This window comes from Aphis gossypii, chromosome 3, assembly GCF_020184175.1.
Source record: "Aphis gossypii isolate Hap1 chromosome 3, ASM2018417v2, whole genome shotgun sequence".
Taxonomy (NCBI): Eukaryota; Metazoa; Arthropoda; class Insecta; order Hemiptera; family Aphididae; genus Aphis; species Aphis gossypii.
Window position 1 is genome coordinate 35,677,213 of NC_065532.1, and position 24,074 is coordinate 35,701,286.

The window sequence follows — 24,074 nt, forward strand, 5'->3', positions numbered from 1 at the left end:
TTGGAAGAGGATTATATACCACACACTCTCGTGTCGTTTCCAATTATCAGCCGTTTGTCAAATTCGTGTCGTTTCGAATCGCAAACTATAGGCTATCCCTGAAGAGGGACAATACATTCGTGGGGTGACTAATAGCTGGGGGAGAAAATTATTTCATTAATCGTTTCACAACTTAATCGACTTAATCGCGTGTTTGATTCCCATATACACGAGTCGTATAATATACGAGTTTTGTTTGGACTCCTTTATAAATAAAGGCGGTGAGCGTATAATATTGTTTTCTGTTACAATGTGTAATTTTTTTCCAATAATAATTGTATTACTAACAGTTAATTAAGCAATTAATTCGATTTCACGGTGGCCTAACGTTAAACTCAAAATTTGGACTGCTTTTAAATTAATATTATTAAGTACTTATAAACTAGGTAAATATTTATTATAGTATCATTATAAGCAAAGTATGTGGGTGTATTAAATATATAATATAATATAATATAATATATAGGTATATAGATATGTATATTATTGTTTTAAATTTATTAATTTTTAATATGTTCTTTTATTTACTCGTATATGGTTAATTAAATCAAAAAAATATATATATATACATCTACTAATTAATATTTTTAAAAGAAGTTATTGTAGTGTTGATTGTTATAAATTATTCAATTTTAATTTAAATTTATTTTTATCAGAATCTTTACTCAAAAATATCTATATACCTACCTACTATTATAAATAGTACACTAACTGTATTTTTCTTTTCACAATTTATAATATTTTATGTTAAGTCTTAAGTATTCTAATGAATGTTAAATTTCATAAAGACATATATATTATATATATGTATAATAATTGAGTTAAGTCAGTCGTTTTGTTTCTATATAATTTATAATACTTTCTTCTGCATGATAAGTATCTTTTTACAAACCGTTTTTGTTTAGTTATAAAAGATTTAAAGATCCTACTTCTATACAAAATTAAACTGTCCGAAATCAATCTCATGTGGACTGCTGCAGTTACAACACGTGTTTACGTGTTTTTAATTATGTTCTATATTAATTTAGTTCTATTCATTCTGGTTCATAATTTATGCAAACACATTTCAACCAATTCTGAAAGAACTATTATGGTTTCTTTTTATAACTCCCCAACACTTAACAATGAATATTAATTCAAAATACATTGGTATAATAGACCCTAAAATATTGTATGACCGTATACTGTATAGGTAGTATGTGTACACTGTGCAATGTGCATATATATTATAAACTAAATACTAAGTTTAAAATCTTAATAGGTATTAAAAACTTAATGAGCTAAAAAAACATAATACAATAATCTCGATGTAATTTTTTTAAATACTTAAACGTCAAAGGATAATAATTATTGAACATAGTCTTTCTTAGATTTTTTGTTTAAGAAAACAAGTAGATAATAACTATAATTATAATAAACAATAATACGACACTATAAAATGTCGTTAGGCATTCAAATAAAAGTAATATAATGCGGAGTTTGTACAAAATGAATATGGTATTTGAATTTGATAAGATACATATACATATAGTTACATGTATTATATTATTTACTCAAAATACTGATAAGAACTTACCACATTAATCCATCTAAAGAATTCCACGAAAAAGATAAACGCTTGACGAATGTATTGTATGTTATTTCAAAATATTTTTAGGGAGTGAATTAGAAGAGTATGGGTATAGTAGGTAATGTACATAGTTTATCATGACGCATTAAATTATTAAAAATATGTAAATAGAATATTATAAGACATAATGTACATTAAATTGTATAATATACATTAAAAATAAAATATATCGTATGTAGTATATCGTTAAATATATTAAAATTCTTGGCGATCGTGTAAATATGATAATATCTTCATTTCCCAATTTGTCAAAAATTGAATGCGTTAAACTTATGGTTACGCAAGTGATTTGTTTCGACACTTAAATTCAAATCAATTATACGAGTAAAGGCTCGTACCCATACCACTAAATTTATTTAACTCTGAGAACATCGAACGTAACTCTGTGTTTTATATATGTATTGTTATTCTTACACGTGTTATACATTCAAGAATATTATAAGTCAAGTCGCGCCATAAATTCGTTTAGACATTTTTTTATTTCTCGTTTTAACGAGTCAATCACGACTGACGAGTTACTGTACAACGTGTGCCAGACGCGGTACAGCGGTCGAATAAGCTCGTATATAATATTAGGTAGGTATTACATTATAATGTTGTACCTTAGGTAGTAGGTACCTACAGTGCGTATTTATTTCACTCTTCGCCCGCGCTTGTCGTGTTTGATTTCCTTTCCGACTTCTGATGATCTTCCGTCTTTCATACGATGCATTGAATTCAGAGTAGAGAGAACATAATATACTTACACGCATACATATTATACACATAATAGTATAATTTATATATTATTATCTAAATGCTTTATACTGCGGACGGCACTATCAATCAACATTAAACTTCTCTCTACCGGTGAATATTTTCATGTAAATAGCGTGCACGCCAGTTAATGTGTATGTGTGTGAGCGAGTACACTACACTGGGCTGCTAATCATTATTTGTATGCGTTTATTATTTCATCTCGCCACAAAACCTACGCCCGTGATACAGACGTTACCGTCGTCGTCGTCATCGTTGTCGACAACACCGACATATATACGTAGACCGCATATGCCGGACCGATCGTTCGTTCACGTCTTTCGAATAGGCAGGCACCGAATAGGTATAAATACACCTACCTACTTAGATATCGGTGAAGCGGTATAGAGACGAGAGTGAGAAAACGCGACGTGAAAAGGTGTGAAATGGGGAAAATGCCAGTTAATGTACCATTGTACCTTATATTTGGCATTGCACGTTGGCCATTATAGCTTGTAAAAAACCTTTATTACGTAGACATTATTTTTGTTATTATATCCAGCTATAATTCTATAGCAACTATTTTGTTATATCTTGTACGTTTTAAATATTTTCAATCATACAAATAAACCAAAATAATGAAGTCATTATATGTGAATATAAATATTATATTGTATAAACGATATACATTCAAAACGTGTGGAAACAATTGTTTAGAACGCTCGAGAGCTTGTTGAAAATCATCTGGGGTGTATGTATAGGCTATTTGTAAGAAGATAGAATTGGAAAATTAAATTTTTAATACTAATATCCTTTATGGACGTTATTTCAAAAGACATACCTACCGGATGTATGGTGGTTAGCATGGATAAAAATAATTAAACTGTAAATTGTTTTGTACAACGAATACGGTATGATCATTACTCATTAGTCATAAACTTATAATACATAAATACTTCATACATTAGTCTAGGTAAATTTATTTTTATATGATCGTATTTTATTTTATAATTTATATGAAAAAATTAGATACGTGTAATTTATTATTTTATATCGTCCTAAATTTAATTTATTTATTGATCAATGATATTTGGAAATTATTTTGAGTCTCCATTACATTTTTATAGATGATGATTTTGATTTGTACCTATACTAAATTATTATTATCTTAGCAGTGATGTATTATTATGGCAATATACGATTTTTGGAGCAAATAAATTGCCGTGGCTAAAAGCTATTACATTACAGTATATAATATTATATACTAAGTTTAATTGGTCGTCGAATTATATAGGGTGGTCAAACGATTTTTCTTCCACCCCATTGCTGTCTCGGTTTTAAAGGGCATGCGTGTGTATTAAGTTGTTTATAATTGTTTTTCTGTGGGAAATTTTGACCGGTGACATCGTAATAAACACCGGTGTTCGCAGTTCACGTACATCATAAAAGAATTAATTTAGAAACTAATATAAGTACTTATTTTTTTTTCAAATGTAGTGGGATGGACATTTGAATTTAAATCAATACTCATATAATTTATAGTAGTTAAATTTTTGCAGTTCAATCTAACTTAAACAATTTACTTAGATACATATTTTAACTTAATACCATAATTTTAAATGTGATACAGAAATTAAGATCTTATAATTTGATTTTAAATACTATTTAAACATGATTACTGTACACATATAGGTCCGTATAAACATACATAATAACTAATTGTATCCGCATATTTCTTACTTCTTGTTAATTCAATTTTAATGAATCGAATAATTACATTTTTAGCTTAGTGTTATTCAATAATATAACTATTTTATATTTTATTTCTAAAATTGTTTTTTCCTTTTCTACATATATATATGGATGTATAATATTATTTCGTATCTTATAAAAATGATAGCACTATTTTATATTATACCTATATATATATATATATAACTATATTTAATACAATAAATGTAAGGACTGATGTAATGTATGTAACGCTTGCTACTAGCAATAATATGTCTACTTAAACCTAAGTTAAAAGTTATTTGAAAAATTACTCCAAATACAATTGGAAAGGCTCATCTATATTTTATTTGGTATTAAAACATATTACTGGCTTATGTAACATACTTCTTTTTGACGGTAGAACAGTTTTTGACAGTAAAACCGAAATTATAGAAAACAGACAGTTCATGCGTATCTTTATTACTAAATATTATAATAGAAACAACAAAGGACGATATATGATAATAATGCTGCAATCCTCTCTAATGAGACGTTTTTCGCCGTTTTCCCTCCTGTGACGTATTGTTGTTATTTTTATATAATAATAAATTTTTTTAAATACGTTCAATGATTATCGGAATAAGGCTCAGCAAGGGGCCTAAAACATGTTATACACGCAATAATCTACACCTATGCGACGAGTTCTTTTATTCGTGTTCACGAGACCATCATCTCTTAAGACCCTGTCCACCGGGTGTTTATGCAACTCAATGAATACAAAAACTGCGCTCGCATATGTGTGTGGTTAACCAAATGTTGACACCTATACGATGTGTTGACAATACTTACATTTTTTTTTCTAAAGAGTGACAGTGGCTGAGACTCGACGGATTCGTCCTCACAATCTTCAATTTAACGATAAGTGATAGATAACTGATATAATAAGATAGTCTTTACGATACGGTCTTATTATAATATTATGTTGTTGTATCGATTTAATCAACTTAAAGAAATTACAAATATATATTTTATTAATTAGGTACATCACAGTAGACTTATCAATCATTTCTGTTTAGTACACAATGAGACAACACAAAAATAATTATATATGTATACAAAAAGTATTAAAGTTGTACAATTTTGTTTTAGTTTGTCCAAAGAAGTTAAATACAATGGTTTTCTAGTTTTTCAAATATAAATTCTCATAATTATTTCTCTTTTTATCAAAACATTTAAAAAAACAAACATAATATTATATTGTTTATGTGTTTTAAGACTTTTTGTTAGGTATTCAAACAGCACAGCAGACAATTTTGAATTTATTAATCTCAGATTTAAAATATTTATCACATTATCTCATGTCCTTGCTTATTCAATTTTTAACACCTATATTATAAAACATATTTATTATTTTAAACAAAGTAGAATCCGTTTAAAATCTCAACACTTGCGCTTTGAGTTGATTTAAAAAATACACAGTGGGCGTAACGATATTTTTTTCTCACTATATACCGGTGATTACGTGCCATTTACGTATCTATTTCATCTCATGATGATGTATCTCTTAACATTCATCGGTGTATTTTTTTCTGTCGTTGTTTGCACATCAATAGTATGTATATTTTGCATACAGTATTATGTATACTATAATTTTAATGAATTTTTAATCCTGGCGGCACTTGTGCATTAATCGATTTATTTAGGAGCGTCCGTTTCGAGTATTTCACGAAATAAATATACGTTTTATCCGTATGACGATAGCACTGCAATGTTATAAATATAATGTACTTGATATTATTTTAATACATGTGTTACTGCGTAGATATGTATATATATATATATATATGTTATATGTAAATCGGTATTCGTTGAATGTCAAAAAACAGCCACGGGCCAGTGTTTCGGGAACTCGGGTAAATGATGAACGATCGCGTCTATTGCGGCAGGATTATAAAATTATTATTCGAACGCCCGACTCCGTATCGTATAATAATAATATTATTATTATTGAATTACATCCGATTGCTGCTGCAGTGGTTCGTGACTGCGCGGCGGTCGTGCACGCGTGGGCCGAGAATCGCGTCTATACAGGAATCAAACATTATCGCGCAAGCTAATAGGTTACGATAGGCTATATAATATATATATATATATTATACACATTGTGATAGTAAAAACGAGAAACTAAATTAAATAATAATAATAAACGTGTATGTATAATAACAATATACCAATAAACAATGCTCGAGTGCCCCCTCCACACCCTCCCATCGTCGTGGTGAATTACCACCACACCCCGTCCTTCCCATACCTGTACCATACAGCGCACCGCCGTCGTCTACCCGAATATGTAATGCTCGGGAGATTAGGTCTCGATCACAGTGGGATCACTGCCATTAAACAATAATCACAATATAAATAATAACAATAGAAGAGGCGAATAGCTGCAGATACGATAAACGGCCGGTAATTAATATTATTTTTACTACCACGCCATGAAAAGCCAATTAATTAGACGCGCATTAGACCCCTTGAACTCCGCAGGACCACTGATCGGACCGCGTTCGTGTTCGTAGAGTAAAAATCCTACGTCTCGTATTTTTTTTTTTTTTTTTATTTTATTATTATAAAATTTTTATTATTATTATTATAATTATTAATTTAACAATGACACGGAAACCATTAATTTCGTTTAGCGCGGTTCGTTCACGGAGATATATGTACATATAATGTGTGTAGAGTGGAGTGTTTCGATACGGACCGAAAACGAATTCCATCATATATTTTATCTGTATAGAAAAATAGAAACTATGTACACTCCATCGGTATTTACAAGCGGATGAATACTGAACATTTAATTGCCGTGGGAACAATTATCCAAGTTCTAAGTAAACGTGTTATTAAGGTGTCACCTAGGCAATGAAAAAAAAAAAAAACTCGCCCATATAATATTGCGTTTTTAATAATATTTGTTGGATGAACGAGTAAAACATATTTTTTACCTTTACGTGCAGTATGTATACTTAAAAATTGTCCCAATGATTCTTGGTAAAATATGGTGTTCAAACATTTTTTTTACAATTACATGCTTTATTTTTACAAACAATAATGCACATATTTAATTATTCGTTAATATATAGTTACAAATATTTTTATTGGATATAAATGTAATATTATACTCATAATTGATTAATGATATCATGTATATACATATTATATAAATACTCTCATATTTAGCCTAAAAAACTACATAATATTTAATAAGGTTTGATTTTGTTGTGTCACAACATTTCGTTACGGTTCAATCTGCATATCACACATCATGATATCAAAACATTTTAGAGTACAAATATAATATTACATATACTTTATTATTTTATGATAATATGGTATACCAACTCTTGATTTCATTACACTTTCAAACACTTACTCTATATACTTAGTATATGTGCCACAGGTCTCTGCCGTACTACTGTACTAGTAATTTCATTTTTTCTTTTACATATAATCTATATATTATGTAAAGCTAATAAAATCCAAAATGTACAAACTTTAAAAATACAAAAATAATTTTACAACATCAATTTTTTGTTCATATAGCACCCGTAAAAAAATGTATACCTATATGTGTTAAAAATGTAAAGCCGTATTCACGATATTGATTTTTACCTTTATATTTTTCAGCTATATACTGCAGGCAACGAAACGGACAGACGTAGTTTTCTCGATTCACTGTTCAGTTACATGCAGGAACAAGGTATGTGAAATTATAAGTGTTTATTATTATTATTATTTTGTTTTTGGATTAGCATCGGTAATGTCACTACTTATTTGCGTACAATGTTATAAATAATAATAATAATAATAACTCAAATGAAATATAATGGATATTTTTACGATGCTATAAGTGTAGTCTATAATATTATCGCAAAAAATATAAATAAAAATTCCATTCGCATAATGTTCTTTAATGAAAAAATAAAAATACAAAAGGTATAGTCCACGTAGTTTCCATAAAAACTGATATGTATTATTAAAATTAAAATATATTTCCAAATGATCTAAACACGAGCGAGTATAATGATTTATAGCATGTAAAATATAGCTATAAAACTTCGACATTCTTGACCATTAACAAATGAAAATTTTAATATTTTATTTAATTTACATTAACATTAACCGAGTATCGTTTACTTCGTAATATATATAATTTGTATACGGCCTTTGATCGCATGATGGATATTATATTATTATTAAAAATATAGTTTTATAATTAAACATAAAGCATTTGCGGAAATATCCTTTTAAGAATATTATACACTGTTTACATAATATTATTATGAAGTACCAATAGTAATACGAACAACATAACAAAATATTATATATGTTATAACATTATAATATTCAATTCTTGGCCTTGTATAAAAATGGATGTGCGCACTTCACGTGCAGAAACAAGTTGTGTAAATTCAAATCTACAAACACGAGCATATTTTATATCCCTTGATTCTTTGTAAAGCGAATTTTCAAGAGTCCTGCCGAAATCGTAAACGTGACGTTTAAAATCAGATATTAAAAAAAATCGACCAAAACGTACAGATTTACGGCCGCCCGGTTATACATTGCCTCTACGTCTGTTCCAAATAAAACACGTCTCATGTGTGTATTATATATATTTTTCGTTTTTTGTTTTATTTGCCTATAAAAAAGTATCGGTTATATTTTTATTATTTCATTTAATAATAATGGACTTGGTCTCTGTATAAGGTCGGTGCGTAGCCAACCTAATATAAAATATTCAACACAATACCAATTTCTGACAAGTCTGTAATAATAATCGAGGCCGTGTTATTGCCTTTTTTTACATCTTACGTTCGATCTTCTTTTTACCATTATAACAATGCCTTTAAAATTGACGGTCTTATTTCAAACTCAGGTCAGAAGTCGAAGCTAAAAATTGTTACTGTGAAATACATATTTTAATCTGTTAACTTTATATTAGAGGGCGTATACCAGTATAAAGATCAAATTCTCATGCCACATTACTTAATTTCAAATTAATTGTAAATTTTACGATGTAGACAAGAATTAAGTATACCTATAATATTTATAATCTTGTCAACAATTTAATTTTTGTAGTAACATATTTCATTTTAGTTAAACATCATAAAATACAACTATAATAAGCTAAACTAAATAGGTAGTTATATACTGCACCTAATTAATAATAACTATAATAATATATACTCTATATTATGCTGTATATTATATAATATAGTAAATATTATCAACAGGTATAGATAGTAGATCTTATTTTTTTTTAATCAATAACGACACTAGACACAACTAATTAATAACAACATTTAGTAATACATTAGTCAATACATAGTCATTAATGTTTATTTATAAAAAGATGAAAATGTTTAATGTGTAACACATTAAAAATTATTTTTAATTATTGAAAATTCATTTCACGTTTATTTTGTGTTTGTTTATAATCCAACCTAGTACAATATCAGGTAGGTACCTACCATTTTGATCCTTGCATGGTAAATAAAATAAAATAGAATACACCGATGATACGTTTTGCCCTGATATTTATATAATATTGTCATCATGATAATAGCATCTTTAAATATATTTTTCAAAAATAATTTATATAGGTACGTAATACGTATAAGTATAATAGTTAATAAATTAGATTGCATTAGTTGGTTTTGAATTGTTTAATATCGAATTATAGGATTGTGACAGGCTTGAGGATGTACATTTTTTACATTTATTTTTTTGTTCGTACCTATTGAATAACAGAATTAAATACAATTGTCGAAGGTTGACAATAATAGTATACCTCGTGCAATTGAATACCGCTTGCGGTGTCCTAAACTGTACTACACGGCCTAAACCTACCCGTAATGTAAATATTTTTATACATCATGTACGCGAAAGCATTGGCTTGTCCGTATAACAATAATTATTAAAAAAAATCATAATTACCGAATATAAACGTGCACACTCGTTAATTTATTATTCCGATCACCGTGCGATGGGGAAAAAAAACCCGAATTCTCTAATAACGACAAATGCCGTCTAATGATGTTTTGCAATTTGGTAAACTATACATATGTAAATATTAATTTTCAGTTCATTACAATATTAATAGTAATATGTTAGTTTTATGATAGGGAAAGCAATATTCCGAAGAAAAAAATTATAATACGTACAATGATTTTCATTTAAAAAAATATGTGTGTCGCTACACAATGCCGGCAACAATCTCATAGGTGTGTAATAATAAACGGCAATTGTTAATGGGTAATTAGCACAAATACAATAAATTAATTTACACTATTCACCTGTTCTGTTATTTTCTAAACAAAATGTATATGTATTTCAACTATACGTAAATGCAAAATGGTAATTTTTTATTTAAAAATAATATCATTATTTTTGTAGCCTTATCTACGAAACACCTGCTATGTAGCATCATTATATTTATATGGAAACAATATAATTTAAAATATTAAGTTATTTTAATCGTAAATCTGACATTCGGTTTTGAATAAGGGTCTACAAGTATAATAATTTCTTCAATATGATAAAACAAAATTATGAGGGGTATATTCGCTCGTGGAGACCAAATCTAACCAGTTTAATAAAAATATAACATCTATGATTTGTCTTATAATCTCATTTAAGTTAGATATTAGTAATTAATTGACGCTTAAGTATTATACGTGTGTATTACGTTCTATAAATAAAACATTTTTAAGTTTTGAATTTACCTTGAAAAAAGATACCCACCTTAAATAGTTTATTATACCTTATAAGTAATAATTTACTATTAGTACTTTTTGACGGATGTATAAATATATAATACAATAATATAATATGTGTGTGTACATATAAATTATCATTTAATATTATATTATGTTAAAAATAATGATAAAAATATTAACACATTGTAATTATTTCTAAGAAAAGAGATATATTTTATGTTTGGTTTAAATGTGAAATGGTAGTTGGATATATAGTTAAACAATGACTAATATTTATCAGATTTTTTATGAACTATAGTGTACAATTTTATTGCTTTTAAACCACAACAATGTACAGCACGTTGAAACTAATATTCAAGTTTTTATTTTACACTTATACCTAATACATAACCATTGAAAATAGTAATAATAATCAATATTCAGTTGCAATCGTTCTTTGGTTATAATAATAATAATAATAATAAATTGCTCGCTCCACGGTGGTCGGTAAAATTTATTGAGACTTGATAATATTATGCATTGGACGACTATTAACTTGAATGTGAACGCTGATAAGTGATAACTGATAACAATGTTTATTATGCGTGTAATTAGTTGTACATACTTCATATCATGTACAAACTTTATTGTTTTATGATAACAAAGACCATACTGTGGTCATTCATTTGCACATATTTATTCCGTTAGCAAATAATCCACGTATGTGATTATTATATATTTTCTAACTACCTACATACTATGTATACCCTATAATGTATTATTGTGTTTTTGAAAATGTGACTTTTAAGTAGATAATTTAATATCTAACTACCGTAGGTACTTATTTTAATGTAAATTCTTTAAAATTCGAACGTGCCTGTATATCAGTGAAACATGAGGTATTCTTATATTACTAATCAATTTTATAATTTATAATTGTATAATACGGTATTAGCTTAAGCACCCCCTACTTCAGATGTCTATTTGCGCCAATGATAATACCTACATTTTCTTATTTTGTTAATTAATATAGCTAGAAATTTATTAGATTTGAATAGAAAACAAATCAATATAACAAATTCGATTCTTGATTATTTGATAAATTCGTCATGATTTTGAACTGCGTATATTTACAAAAGTAATATTTTATTTTTGACTCGTTAGTTTGACACACCTATTAATTTATAGGTAGTTGGTTAGGTACGTACAGTCGTACAAACGTATAACCATATTCGGAGTCAAAGCATTTAGTGACATATTATTACAATAGTGTATAATACCTAATGATCGCCGTCAATAAATACAGTCTTATAATATTTATAGGCGCGTACAAGTACTTACTGATGCTGAGTGTCCATTGTCTGTATGGAAATCGATTATAATAATAAGTACAGCATGCCTCTTAATAATAATAATAATAATAAATACGTCAAGTAGGAAAGTCATAAGCGATTATTGTAATTAGTTCAAACAGTGGTCGTCCCAAAACGGCAGCGGCGATGGCGCAGTAGCTGCAATAATAATGGTTACACATACCGTCTGTATTGTGTACAACATTTTCTAATAATATATAATATATATCCTCATTTCTCGTTCCAAATCGATCGTCGCCATACAATATTATAATATATATTGATGGGCATATTAACTGGGTCTTCACCATTATAATAATACATAATATATTATATTATTATACATACCTACCTACATAATATTATTCAGAACCATAACTAAATAATTATGTATAATTTTTAATTTCCAAATGCAAATGGACGTTATTATTATTTTTAAAGGTTTATTTTTTTTTTTCTTTTCTCTTAAGTTCTTACGCGTATATATTATATTATATCCCCCACGATAAGGAACAACCGTCCATACGCATACATTGTTAAATCCGATATGGGCATCCACCTTCGTAATTACATCATCAGTAATATTTAGTAATATTATTTTTTATTATATATATAGGTACGCTGTTCTAGCCTGAGTGTGTGTGTGTGTGTGTGGTGTGTGTGTGTGTGTGTGTGTACCGTGTGTGTATGAATATACAGTGATGCCGTTTATATTAATAATATTTCTCCATCACGGTCGATTTTTTATTGCGTTTTCCAGTCAATATCAAAAGACACCGCGATTATAAAAATATTATATATCTGTATGAATAACGTTTAATACTTGTGAATCGGCCTTCGGCTGTATAATTCATCTATAGCGTTGATGTTTTTCGATTTTTTTCTCGTCGAGTGTACAGGGTGTTCCCTTATGACGTTTCTGTACAGTTTGATATTATGTATATATATATTTATTTATTCCTATGTAAGTATGTACCTATAATACTTTATTAGTAATAATTATCGTAAATGTTGTTATTGTGAGTTATAATTGTATTGGCTAGGTACCTATCTCCTAATCATCGTCATATATGTTATTTTAAAGAATAAATCAACATTGAAACTTTTATTATACAAGTCAAAAATATATTAATCAATAATAATTATTATTTTGAAATTAAACGATCAAATACCTTATTTTTTCAAGATGTCATGCTGTTATATCTATCGATGTTCACTATACAATATATATACATATTGTACGTATATTTTGTAAAGTTTTAGATGCCTATACATTAGATTATACGTTATTATTTCGCAACTAGGTGTTTAGTGATTGAAAGTATACACTGTAACCGCACTAAAATTAAGCAGAACTAATAAGTCGTTATTATATATATATAGTTATTACAATACTAGTAACTATTATATTCATAATAAAGTGCCTGCGTAGTATATGGTGGCGTGGCGTGTCGGCGTGATATTTTCTTGTATATGTTTTGTCGCGGAACACGGCTGTAGTAAAGTGTATATATAATATAAATATTGCTGCACGATAATATGTATATGAATGGTGGGAGGGGAAATTCCTCATTAAAAATGTAAAATAATAATATCTCAATATGTCTCGTTATGACACAATATTATTGTACGACTGTAAGGGAAAAGGAATAAGTAGGTAACACGATAAACCTTTCGATAATAAGAGCAAAACAAAATTTATTATACACCTAAACACGCTTATACGATTCACGTACATATATATATAACATTATTCAAACACTTTGAGTACACCCTATGTCTGAGCGGTCGTGGCTTGAATTATTGTTAGTCTTTAGTGTGATCCGATTGCGGCCGGAGGCTAGCGGCGCATTACATTTCGAATAATTAATTACAATAGTAGAATTTTTTATTTTCCAAAAATAATTATCGCCGCTCTTGGATATTATTCCCATCAATCAGCAGGGTCGTGATTTCGGATCATTCGATCACTCTCGTCTACCCTGACGTCGTCATCAATCCTCCGCATTTGGCATCCAACCTGTATTATATCCAATGTGTGTGTACGTATGATGTGCGCGCGCTCGTACGTTGTGCGTACGCGAGTGCGTATGTGACCTCACTACCTAGTCTAACCGAATAAATAAAAATAAAATATAGATGCGCGTAAAATGCACGTATGAATAAAATAACTCTTTCACGATTCTTCGATACTCAAATCAAAAGATACAATAATTATTCTAATATTGTCTAAGCTGATTTTTTTTTCAGTCTTATTGTTCATCGATTTTTGACGGAATATTTTGACAGTGACTAAGTACCTATACAATCATTTAATAATATACTTAAAAATACAAATAATAGAATAATTTTGATAGCTGTGTTTATATTGTAAGCACTGGGGCACGGGCTCACATTCGTAATGTAAGTCGTAAATTTAGTTTTTTTCTTCGTCCAAGACCAAGCCACAAACACTTATTATGACACCACTATTATGTGTCGATTGGCGACCGGTTATAATGCGTTTATTATGCAGACATGAAGGTATGAGTTATGAAAAGTAAGGAAATTGGCAGGTATTTTTTGAAATTGTTTTAGATTACAAGTGCTTTACATAATAGTAAAAATCAGTTTTGTTTATATAAATTCAAATACATAATAATGTTATATATTTAATGTTTAATTATTTTTAATCGAATAACATATTTTATTTTTTTATTTTTTACTACATTATTTATTAAAAAACAATATGTATGTAAGTATAGGTACATCGATCATTACAAAATAAATTATTTAAAGTACAGAAAAGCTCGTATTTAAAAATGAAAATTTAGGGCTTAGGCATAATAACAATTAGTGTTCATATGGATATAATATAATAGCCCAAAATAGTGAGTACCTATAAGTACATACATATGTGTACCTATATATATGAAATACCAAAATATATCTAATACTTTATACCTCGTATAACAATTATATGCATATACCAATTACCAACTGAATACTTTCAAATATATACTAAGTAGGCCAAACAAAACAATAATTATCATGAATTTACTTATATTTTCTCAAAATTAAAATATCTATTTTACAAATAAAATTAAACTACCTATATTGTTTATTTTGCATTTGGTAATTTTTTGTTGCAAAATACTATATGATTTTAACATCAATTAACCATCGTCGTTCAGTCGATGATCAGTCGATTAAAAAACAAAAGTATATATTGTAGATAACTTAATGCAAATTAAAATTTAATTTAACTTAATGGGTTTTAATATTAAATTTTTAATCCAATAGTTTTAATAGTTAAAAAAAATGGGTATAGTCATTTATCGCATTTGTAAAGATTTAAGTCAAATAAATTATAATGGTTTGTTATGTTAAATATATTTTTAATAATCAAATGTAAATATATAATATAGGAGTATACACCTACTTTCTTATTGCTATTATTATTCCTTCAATATCTTTTTTTTATTTTAATACACGTACCTATAAGATAAGATTATAATTGTGACGAATGAGGTTTTGATATTTAAAAACATTTTCATCGATTCATTGTGGTCAAAAATTATTTTTAGTATTTGTTGCTATTCATCATTTTTTCCTATTGTATTTCGGCACTGTTGTATCCCAATGTTGAAATCTCTAAACCATGCGGTCACATTATGTTATAAAACACACAGTACCTACATATTTTATATTGTACACCATCGTGGTGGATTGACAATACGGTATTGCGCATAATACACTTGGACAATATTATATAGCAGCACTTCATCTATAAATCATCGTGGAAAAAGGGATTTAGCAGTGACCGCTTTAGAATAACATGAATCTTAAATACAGAATATGTTTCATAATGATATGTGCAAATTATAATACGATTTTGGACTTAGTTTTGTACATACATCATAATACATCTTGTTCATCGGAACGTTACCCCGAACATAATAGGTATAATAATGTATACATATACTATATATGCATAACTTTTGTCACTATATGATAATCTAACCTAACCTTATATTACACAATAATATATTATTATACACTATTGGGCACAAAATTCAGTTATATAGTAGGTACATAATATTCAAAACATAATTTATGAATATAATTCACTATATAATTTATTCTCTTCGGAAAAACGTGAGTATTTCGATTATTATTATATTCCAAAATCAAAAAGTCATGTACAAAAGCAATAAAAAAATTCCAACAAACAATGATAACAAAGGTGTTATATAGGTACGTAGAAAAAAAGATGTATGGGTATACATTTTACTTTTTAAGAGCTAAATAATAAAACGTGTCCGTATTGTAAATAAATTAATGATAGAATTGGCGCATGTATTTTGTATTTTATTACTATTTACTGTTGTTATTATTATATTATTATTATGACGTTGCAGTCGTCGGCGATATATGGTTATGTAGCGTGGTTTAGCGGTTGGCATGTTGGGCGGTTTTCGTTGTTCTTTGCGAATGCAGCACTTGTGAAATAATTATTAAAGCCGAGTCCCGAGATTATTATTATGAAAACAATATAATATTATAACTATACGAATACCCAGGACAAAATGCAATGGCTACGTTTGCAGAATAACGCACAATGTAGCCCGTCGGTCTCATTCGTATTTATTTTGATATATTATCATGTTTTTTATGTTGTGAAGAAACATGTTGACCTGCGTTCTGCGATAATAATATAATGATTGACGTTTTATAGTATGTTAAAGTACATAATATATATATTGTACATAAATAGTGTACAAGATACGTAATATCTTGTCCACAGTATAAGGTAAAATGGGGGTAATTGCGAATTACGATAAAATAAAACCGAAATATTGTTATACCATAAATGTATTGTTTATGGTTTATTAACTAAGGTGTTTAAATCATGAAATTCAAAATGACAAATCATTATTTCATTTCAATCAAAATTTACAATTATCATTTCCGCATATAAAAAATGCAACTCCTAAATAAAATATGTATCGCGTACAAATATAAATTTTATAGTCGTACGTCAATTTCATAACATTCCCATTTTAAATTACTTATTTCACTATATTTGTATAAATTGAAATTGAAATTATATTGAATAATACGATGAAAATATGAGCAGCCGATATAAAACTACTACGTTTGCTAAACTACTACTGCGTGTATTTGAGGTTAGGTTTATTTTCGATTCTTTTTCATTTCTGTGTTTTTATGAAATGGAATTACACATAAATATATTTAACTATTTAAGTTCGAATCAATAAAATTCATTTTTTCTGAAACGTATTTATAATGAGAAGTTTTATGTACATAATAACATAAAATGCGTGAAAATTAAATAGCAACAATCTTAAAAATACTTTTTATAAAATATTACTTTTATACAGTTTTATGTCGTTAATACTATTATATAGTTTATGTAAAGTATATATAATATATCGAACGATGTAGGATGTTTGTAATAATATGTCGGTCAATCAACCCACATAAAACCGCATTGGATATTATAAACCGTTGTCAATGATGTATTTTTAGGCGTTGACATTGATTTATGGACAAAAGCGCGCATTCCGTTCAAAGTTTTGATGTTGGTTAAAAAATCGTTATTGGATGGACGACCAGTATGGTCGTGTGGAAAATACTTATATTATATTTTTTTTAATATCCTGTAGAGCATGCGTGTCAGGTACAACTACAACACCCCTGTGCAAAAAATTGCGCTCGATGTACCTATGTATAAGTATTATAAAGTGAGAACGTAATATCAAATAAATTATTTTTTACGCAAAACAAAACAAACCTCTCGAGTGTGTATTATATGTGTATTGCATTTTTCTGTCCTCCGTATCGCATCGCAATATTCGAAAATTCGCCGACAAAAGACCTCATACACAACTCGTTCGCAGAACATAAAATATCGTATCCGCAATATTCGAGAGTAAATACCGAATTTTTTTTTTTCGCCCAGCAGTAAACCACAATGGCCGGGCGTTAATAATACTTGTATTACAATTTGTGTTTCTCATATATATGTATATTATTTAACCCCGGCAATAAAACTGTTTTTAATAGCTTGTCGGCGGCTTACACTCTCTCTCCCCCGGTCAGACTCATTTTTTTATGTTTGCTATTAAATGTTGTAGATTAATAATATTTTTAGATTATACGATTATCAGAAACATGTCGTTTAAATCACCGGAGAGGCTCTCTGCGTGCACGGTGGCCCTCTCAACATGTAATACAGCTGCTATATAGTGCAGCGCGGCAAACGATATTTCCTAAGTCATAAAATTATTCGTCCGCGCTACACCACTACGACGACTGACGGTTCAGATTTTTAACTGGGCATTAAGTTATTTTTTTACTATTATTATTATATTTTTTGCACAATTGTTCAAATTTTTCAACTTGAGATATAAAACGTGCAATCAACAAAATAATTGGTTTCAGATCATAAAAACACAGATGATTCTACTAAATGTAATAGGCATATGTATATAATTTGGGGTAGGTACGATATTCCAGTCAAAACGAATGATAGGTAATAAAATAAAATGTGTATACCTATAGGTAAGCTAGGTATCTCTAAATTGTACGACTAAAAACATAATATTAAAATTATTATCTATACAATTTCATACTAATATTATGATTATAATTTCCAAATAACGTGTATTTATGATAATTTGTTTGAAAACTTACACTATATTAATAATAAAATAGCAATTAACTTCAAAACCTTCAAATAATAATAAATAATCATCCCTGCATTATTATTTCTGTTTCAATGACGTACTCATATTATAGTAATATCTTTATGTGTGTTTGCGCCTCGTACCTATTTATGTAGGTATAGGTTTATATAAAATATTATGTAGGTATAATGTATATATTATTACATAGGTATAAACGTGTGCCAACTGCTTCAGTATTTATCGTACAGCGATTAAAATATTATAATTGTTATAAGTATTTTCTCGGTCTTTATGGTATAGTAGGTACACGACTACACTCGTATGATATAGGTACCTATAAGCTGTTGGTGATTCGGTACGGTCGATATACGCGTGGTGAATAAAAAATGAAAAAAAAAAAAATAATAAGAGAGCGAGACAGAACAGGACGCGTACAGAAACGTGTATGTGCACACCACCAAACGTAATAATATTACAGTTAGAGAGAGTCCGAGTCCGAGTCCCACGTCGGTATAAAATATTTTCGATTTGATTAAAAACATAATAATAATAAAATCGAGAACGATCCGTTTTTATACATTATAATATAATAATATTATGCGCACGGGTATAATAAAAACACGGTTTAGCCAATAAATCAAAAACCTTTTATCTTTCTCGATATGCGGGCAATTACGATCTCTCCAGGGTTCCTTTATGATGCGATATGATACCTGCGTCAACGTTGCCGTGTTTAATATTAAACACAGAATTACATTTAATACGATTATAATTTATTGTGATAAAATACACAAGGAATTGAGTTTTTAAATTTTAATGTATTAAAATAATAATAATTATAATGTCGAATGCGATATTATTAAAATTACATTCGAATCGTATATTGGAATATGAGAAGTGAAAAATAGTTAACACATTGGTACTGGTACATTATATATATATTTCATATCGCCATCTATTTTAAATTGAAAAATCATAATACCAGCCGTCACTGTTCCGAAATATTGTTAATGGCTTATTTATCGAATATAATAGAAACAAAATTGATGTAAAAAAATTATAATTCAAAGACACTCTGCAGGCATTATATATTATACCGTTTTAAATAATTTATTCTTGCAATGACACAAAACACACACACAGGTAGTAACAATATTTTATAATATAAATATAAAGTTGATATTATGTATACGGTGAATGATGATTTCATCAGATCGCAAATGTGATCGAATAATTGTGCCCATTGATTATACAGTCATTCGAATCATTCCCAACGCAAACAAGAATGGTAAAAGTTCATGATCATGGCCTACTGCTGAAAACGCACTTTAAAAATAATTGTTTTAAAATTAAACATGGGTAGGTAGGTTAGTAGTTTTACAATTTTTTGCATTAGATACTTTATAGTATTCAAAACAACGAAATTATTAGGTACTATTTTATGGTACACCTAAGGTACCTATATTACCTACCCATATCGATACAGTGAGCATCTTTAAACATCGTTTTATTTAAATACAAAAAATTCAAAATCGTTAAGCACGCACACGCGTCATATTATAATTATAAGATTTCCGCAAGTTTCTCGCCTCATAATCATGTTATGTAGATACATTATGTATTTCACGGTAATTCATGACTTGTTTACTATGCCCAATTATTCGTCCATAAGCCATTTAAATTTGACGTCATCAAAAATATAACAAGCACATATACCTACCTAATAGTGTATCAGTACAAAGTATAGGTATACGATTTTATCAAGTAATTTATTAAATTACAGGCTGCTCATGCGGAAGTGTTACAGACAGTATTATGCTACCAAGCGACGAAATATATAGTTGTGTTTAAAATTCGGTTTTTGTTTTGTATATGGCTCCTTGAAAATCGCTAATGGAGTTAGCCGCGCTTACACTGTAATCGTCGACTCGGAACCAGACTAATGATAATGCGTATTAAAATCAAATGTATCCGTCTCGTGCGACAGAACACGTGGCCAACACATTTTTTGTACTGCACTGCTGCATCGAGCCCGGTGGTGTTTGTGGATGCCAAAACCCAGACGGCCCCAAGGTTTTTGGTAATGATTTTTGCCTAGTGGTTTATAAACACGACGCATAATATATCATTCAATAATATTATTACGATACCTAGCAAAAATATGAATGTCTTTAAATTTTAAACATTATATTTCTGCAATATTTTAATACCGTATCAGTTATTCGTATAAATTATTTATTTTATTTTTTATTCGCTAATCCTCACAATTATAATAAAATCTTATTTATACGATGAGTAATAATAGTACCTATACCTATATAATATAGTTAAAAAATAATTAATCATAAACATTTTAAGATTATCTGTCTCTTTAAGGACTGTTTGTATAGGGATTTAGACAAGGACATGTTTTTATTAAGAAAAAAGAATTTATTGTATGAATATTTTCTACTGTATAGCTAGTTATATTATAGGTAGGTATGTTAATATAATTAATATATCAAATTTCATGACTTGGATGTTTATACGATATTCGATAAGAAACATGATGCATTAATATACGTCAATAAAGCGTTTAAGATAGAAACCTGCAACAAATATTGTGATGATCAACGTACACACGATCCCAGATCCGATATGAGGTAAAAAGTTATACATAGGTATATATACCTAAAGATAAAGACTATGTAGGTATATAGTATCGTGTTATTATATTATTATCTTAATGTAGTCGATTATTATTTATTTAGCCTTGAAAATGGATTTCGTTTTTGGTGTGAGTTTATTATTATTTACGTTTGAATAATAATTGTATAACAATATAATATGTATATTATTATAGGTACAGGTATACGTAAATAAAGCGTTAAACATACGCAAGTGTATATATGGAAAAAATAATATCGAATCTCTTTCAATTTATTTGCTTAGCGGGCGAGGGGAGAGCGTTTATAATAACATTGTGATACCGATAAGAATAATAAAAAATATATATATATAGTATAGGTTAGGTGTACCTAATATAACCAACGCGCTTGTACAATATCTATACATAATATCAACTAATCATATCATCATTAGTCGAGATATGAATTTATATACCTATATAGATATCTAACTCGTAAATATTACGTTTAATGTTGTGTGAATGTATACATATGTCATTGCTTATAATATATATATATATATTGTAATATAAATGTGTGGTATATCAAAAGGATCGCAGACGACCGAGTAAACAACATCACGCCGCGCGCGTTGTCATCGGGGTACCTATACACAAACTATACACATGGTCTTGGAAATGATTTAATACGTCATAACGACGACGACGACTATGTGTGTGTCGCGTATTGAATATCTGTGCATTCATTATATTATTAGGTATAACGTCACGAGACACCGGTACTATATGGGTACACAATATATTAATATATATAGTTGGACTTATATCCCGTTGTTTACCTCGACAGTGTGTCTGCGAGTGTATTATAAAACGCGTATATATAAGTACCTATAATATATACCTATAATAATACTCGTCGCTGGTGAGATATTATTTGCTCCCTCGGTCCTTTTGATTGGACATTTCGCCGCTAAAAGCCATTCCGATAAATAAAAAAATCGGGGTGTGTATGCCTATACGGCGTGTTTACACATAATATAATAATAATAATACTACGTGTAATAATACCACGACCGCGATGCATATACCTGCAGTGTATAATGTATATATTAAAGAATATTATGTGTGTGTGTGTGTGTGTGTGCAAGCGGGCAAACATCGAGTCACCTTCCGTCACCGTCGTCCTGCATGTGCACCACACCCATCGGCCGGGGCGTCCACATAGACGAATATTATAATATAGCGTACGTATAATAATATATATAAATAATATATAGAGAGGTACGGGTAAATATTTGTCTTGTGCGGAGCGGGCGGTAACGGGAATGCCGGGCGATCGTGTTTTTACTAAATTTTAATAATAATTAAACGACGCGACCGCAATGACTTGTAGGCCAAGACCGATGCACGTCCGCACGTATTATATATGATCGTCTTCGATCCCGGTCCTTGGTCCTATATGTAGGTGTATTGCCGCGTGGAACTATATGGAATACAATCATAATATAACGTACAAAAATTATTAAGCTATAGATATATGGTAGGTCCTAACGCCGATTCAGTTCAATAATTACTATTGAAATAACGTAAATATCGCATTATATATTATTATTATCATTAATATTTATTTTAATACGTGTAACCCGATTTATGACTCTGATGAAGTCTCCGCGCGGTACTGCAGCAGCAAAAACGCGCAATGTATACAATTAGCTGCAGGTTACGGCGGTCAATTTAAGGTGACACAACAATACGTACCGTAATGACCGTAGGTATGGTATATCCGAAACAATCGTTGCTTTTCTTATTGATTGTTTTAATTGTTTTATTATACATGTGCCCGCGTGACCATTTCAAAATGCGCTGGACAAATTAACATAATATGTTGACAGTGGAAATATAATATAACTTCACTGTTCTATATTATATATTTGTACTGTCCTAATGTCGATAAATATGATGAAATATAGTATACGGTTAGGTTATCATAATATGTAACATTCTCATTCAAATTTTCCCATTTAAAATTCTATTCATTCATTCGAATTCATATTTTTTTACATTTTTAAACATATACTTTAAATACTGCGGACAATGTTTTTAAATAAACTGAGATTATTTGAAATCTATTATATTATATTGATGTTCATCATTTTAACAAAACATAATAATCTTATTACTCGAGGTGTACCTAGTGTATGTAAATTGTTTGTAAATACCTGTAACCTATACAGGAGTATTGTCGCCACGTGGAGCGTTGCCGACTACGACCGCTGTTAATAAAATAATGACAAGCCCAAGACAAGACACCGCGCGCGTTGACACGTGTTTACTGTTTATATACATACGGCATAGTGCATATGTATATATATAACTATAAAGTAGATACCTATAGGCTAAAATAATATGGTATGAAGATTTTAAATAGTAGGACGTAAAGGGTTATTTAGAGAAATTGTCTGTGTCGAGTTGAAGAAAAAAATATTCTTTACGGGTATTTTTTTTTACATTCATTTTCAATCAATGTAT

At 28.9% G+C, this 24,074-nt stretch overlaps 1 protein-coding gene across 1 annotated transcript in view; it reads left to right on the forward strand.

The window, feature by feature from the left end:
* LOC114124739 (protein dead ringer homolog) overlaps positions 1 to 24,074 on the forward strand; it is a 67,495-nt gene that overhangs the window by 29,153 nt on the left and 14,268 nt on the right. The window contains exon 4 of the mRNA XM_050203931.1: positions 7,802 to 7,874. Within this exon, the coding sequence (XP_050059888.1) occupies positions 7,802 to 7,874 (73 nt within the window). The remainder of the gene's footprint in view (positions 1 to 7,801; positions 7,875 to 24,074) is intronic.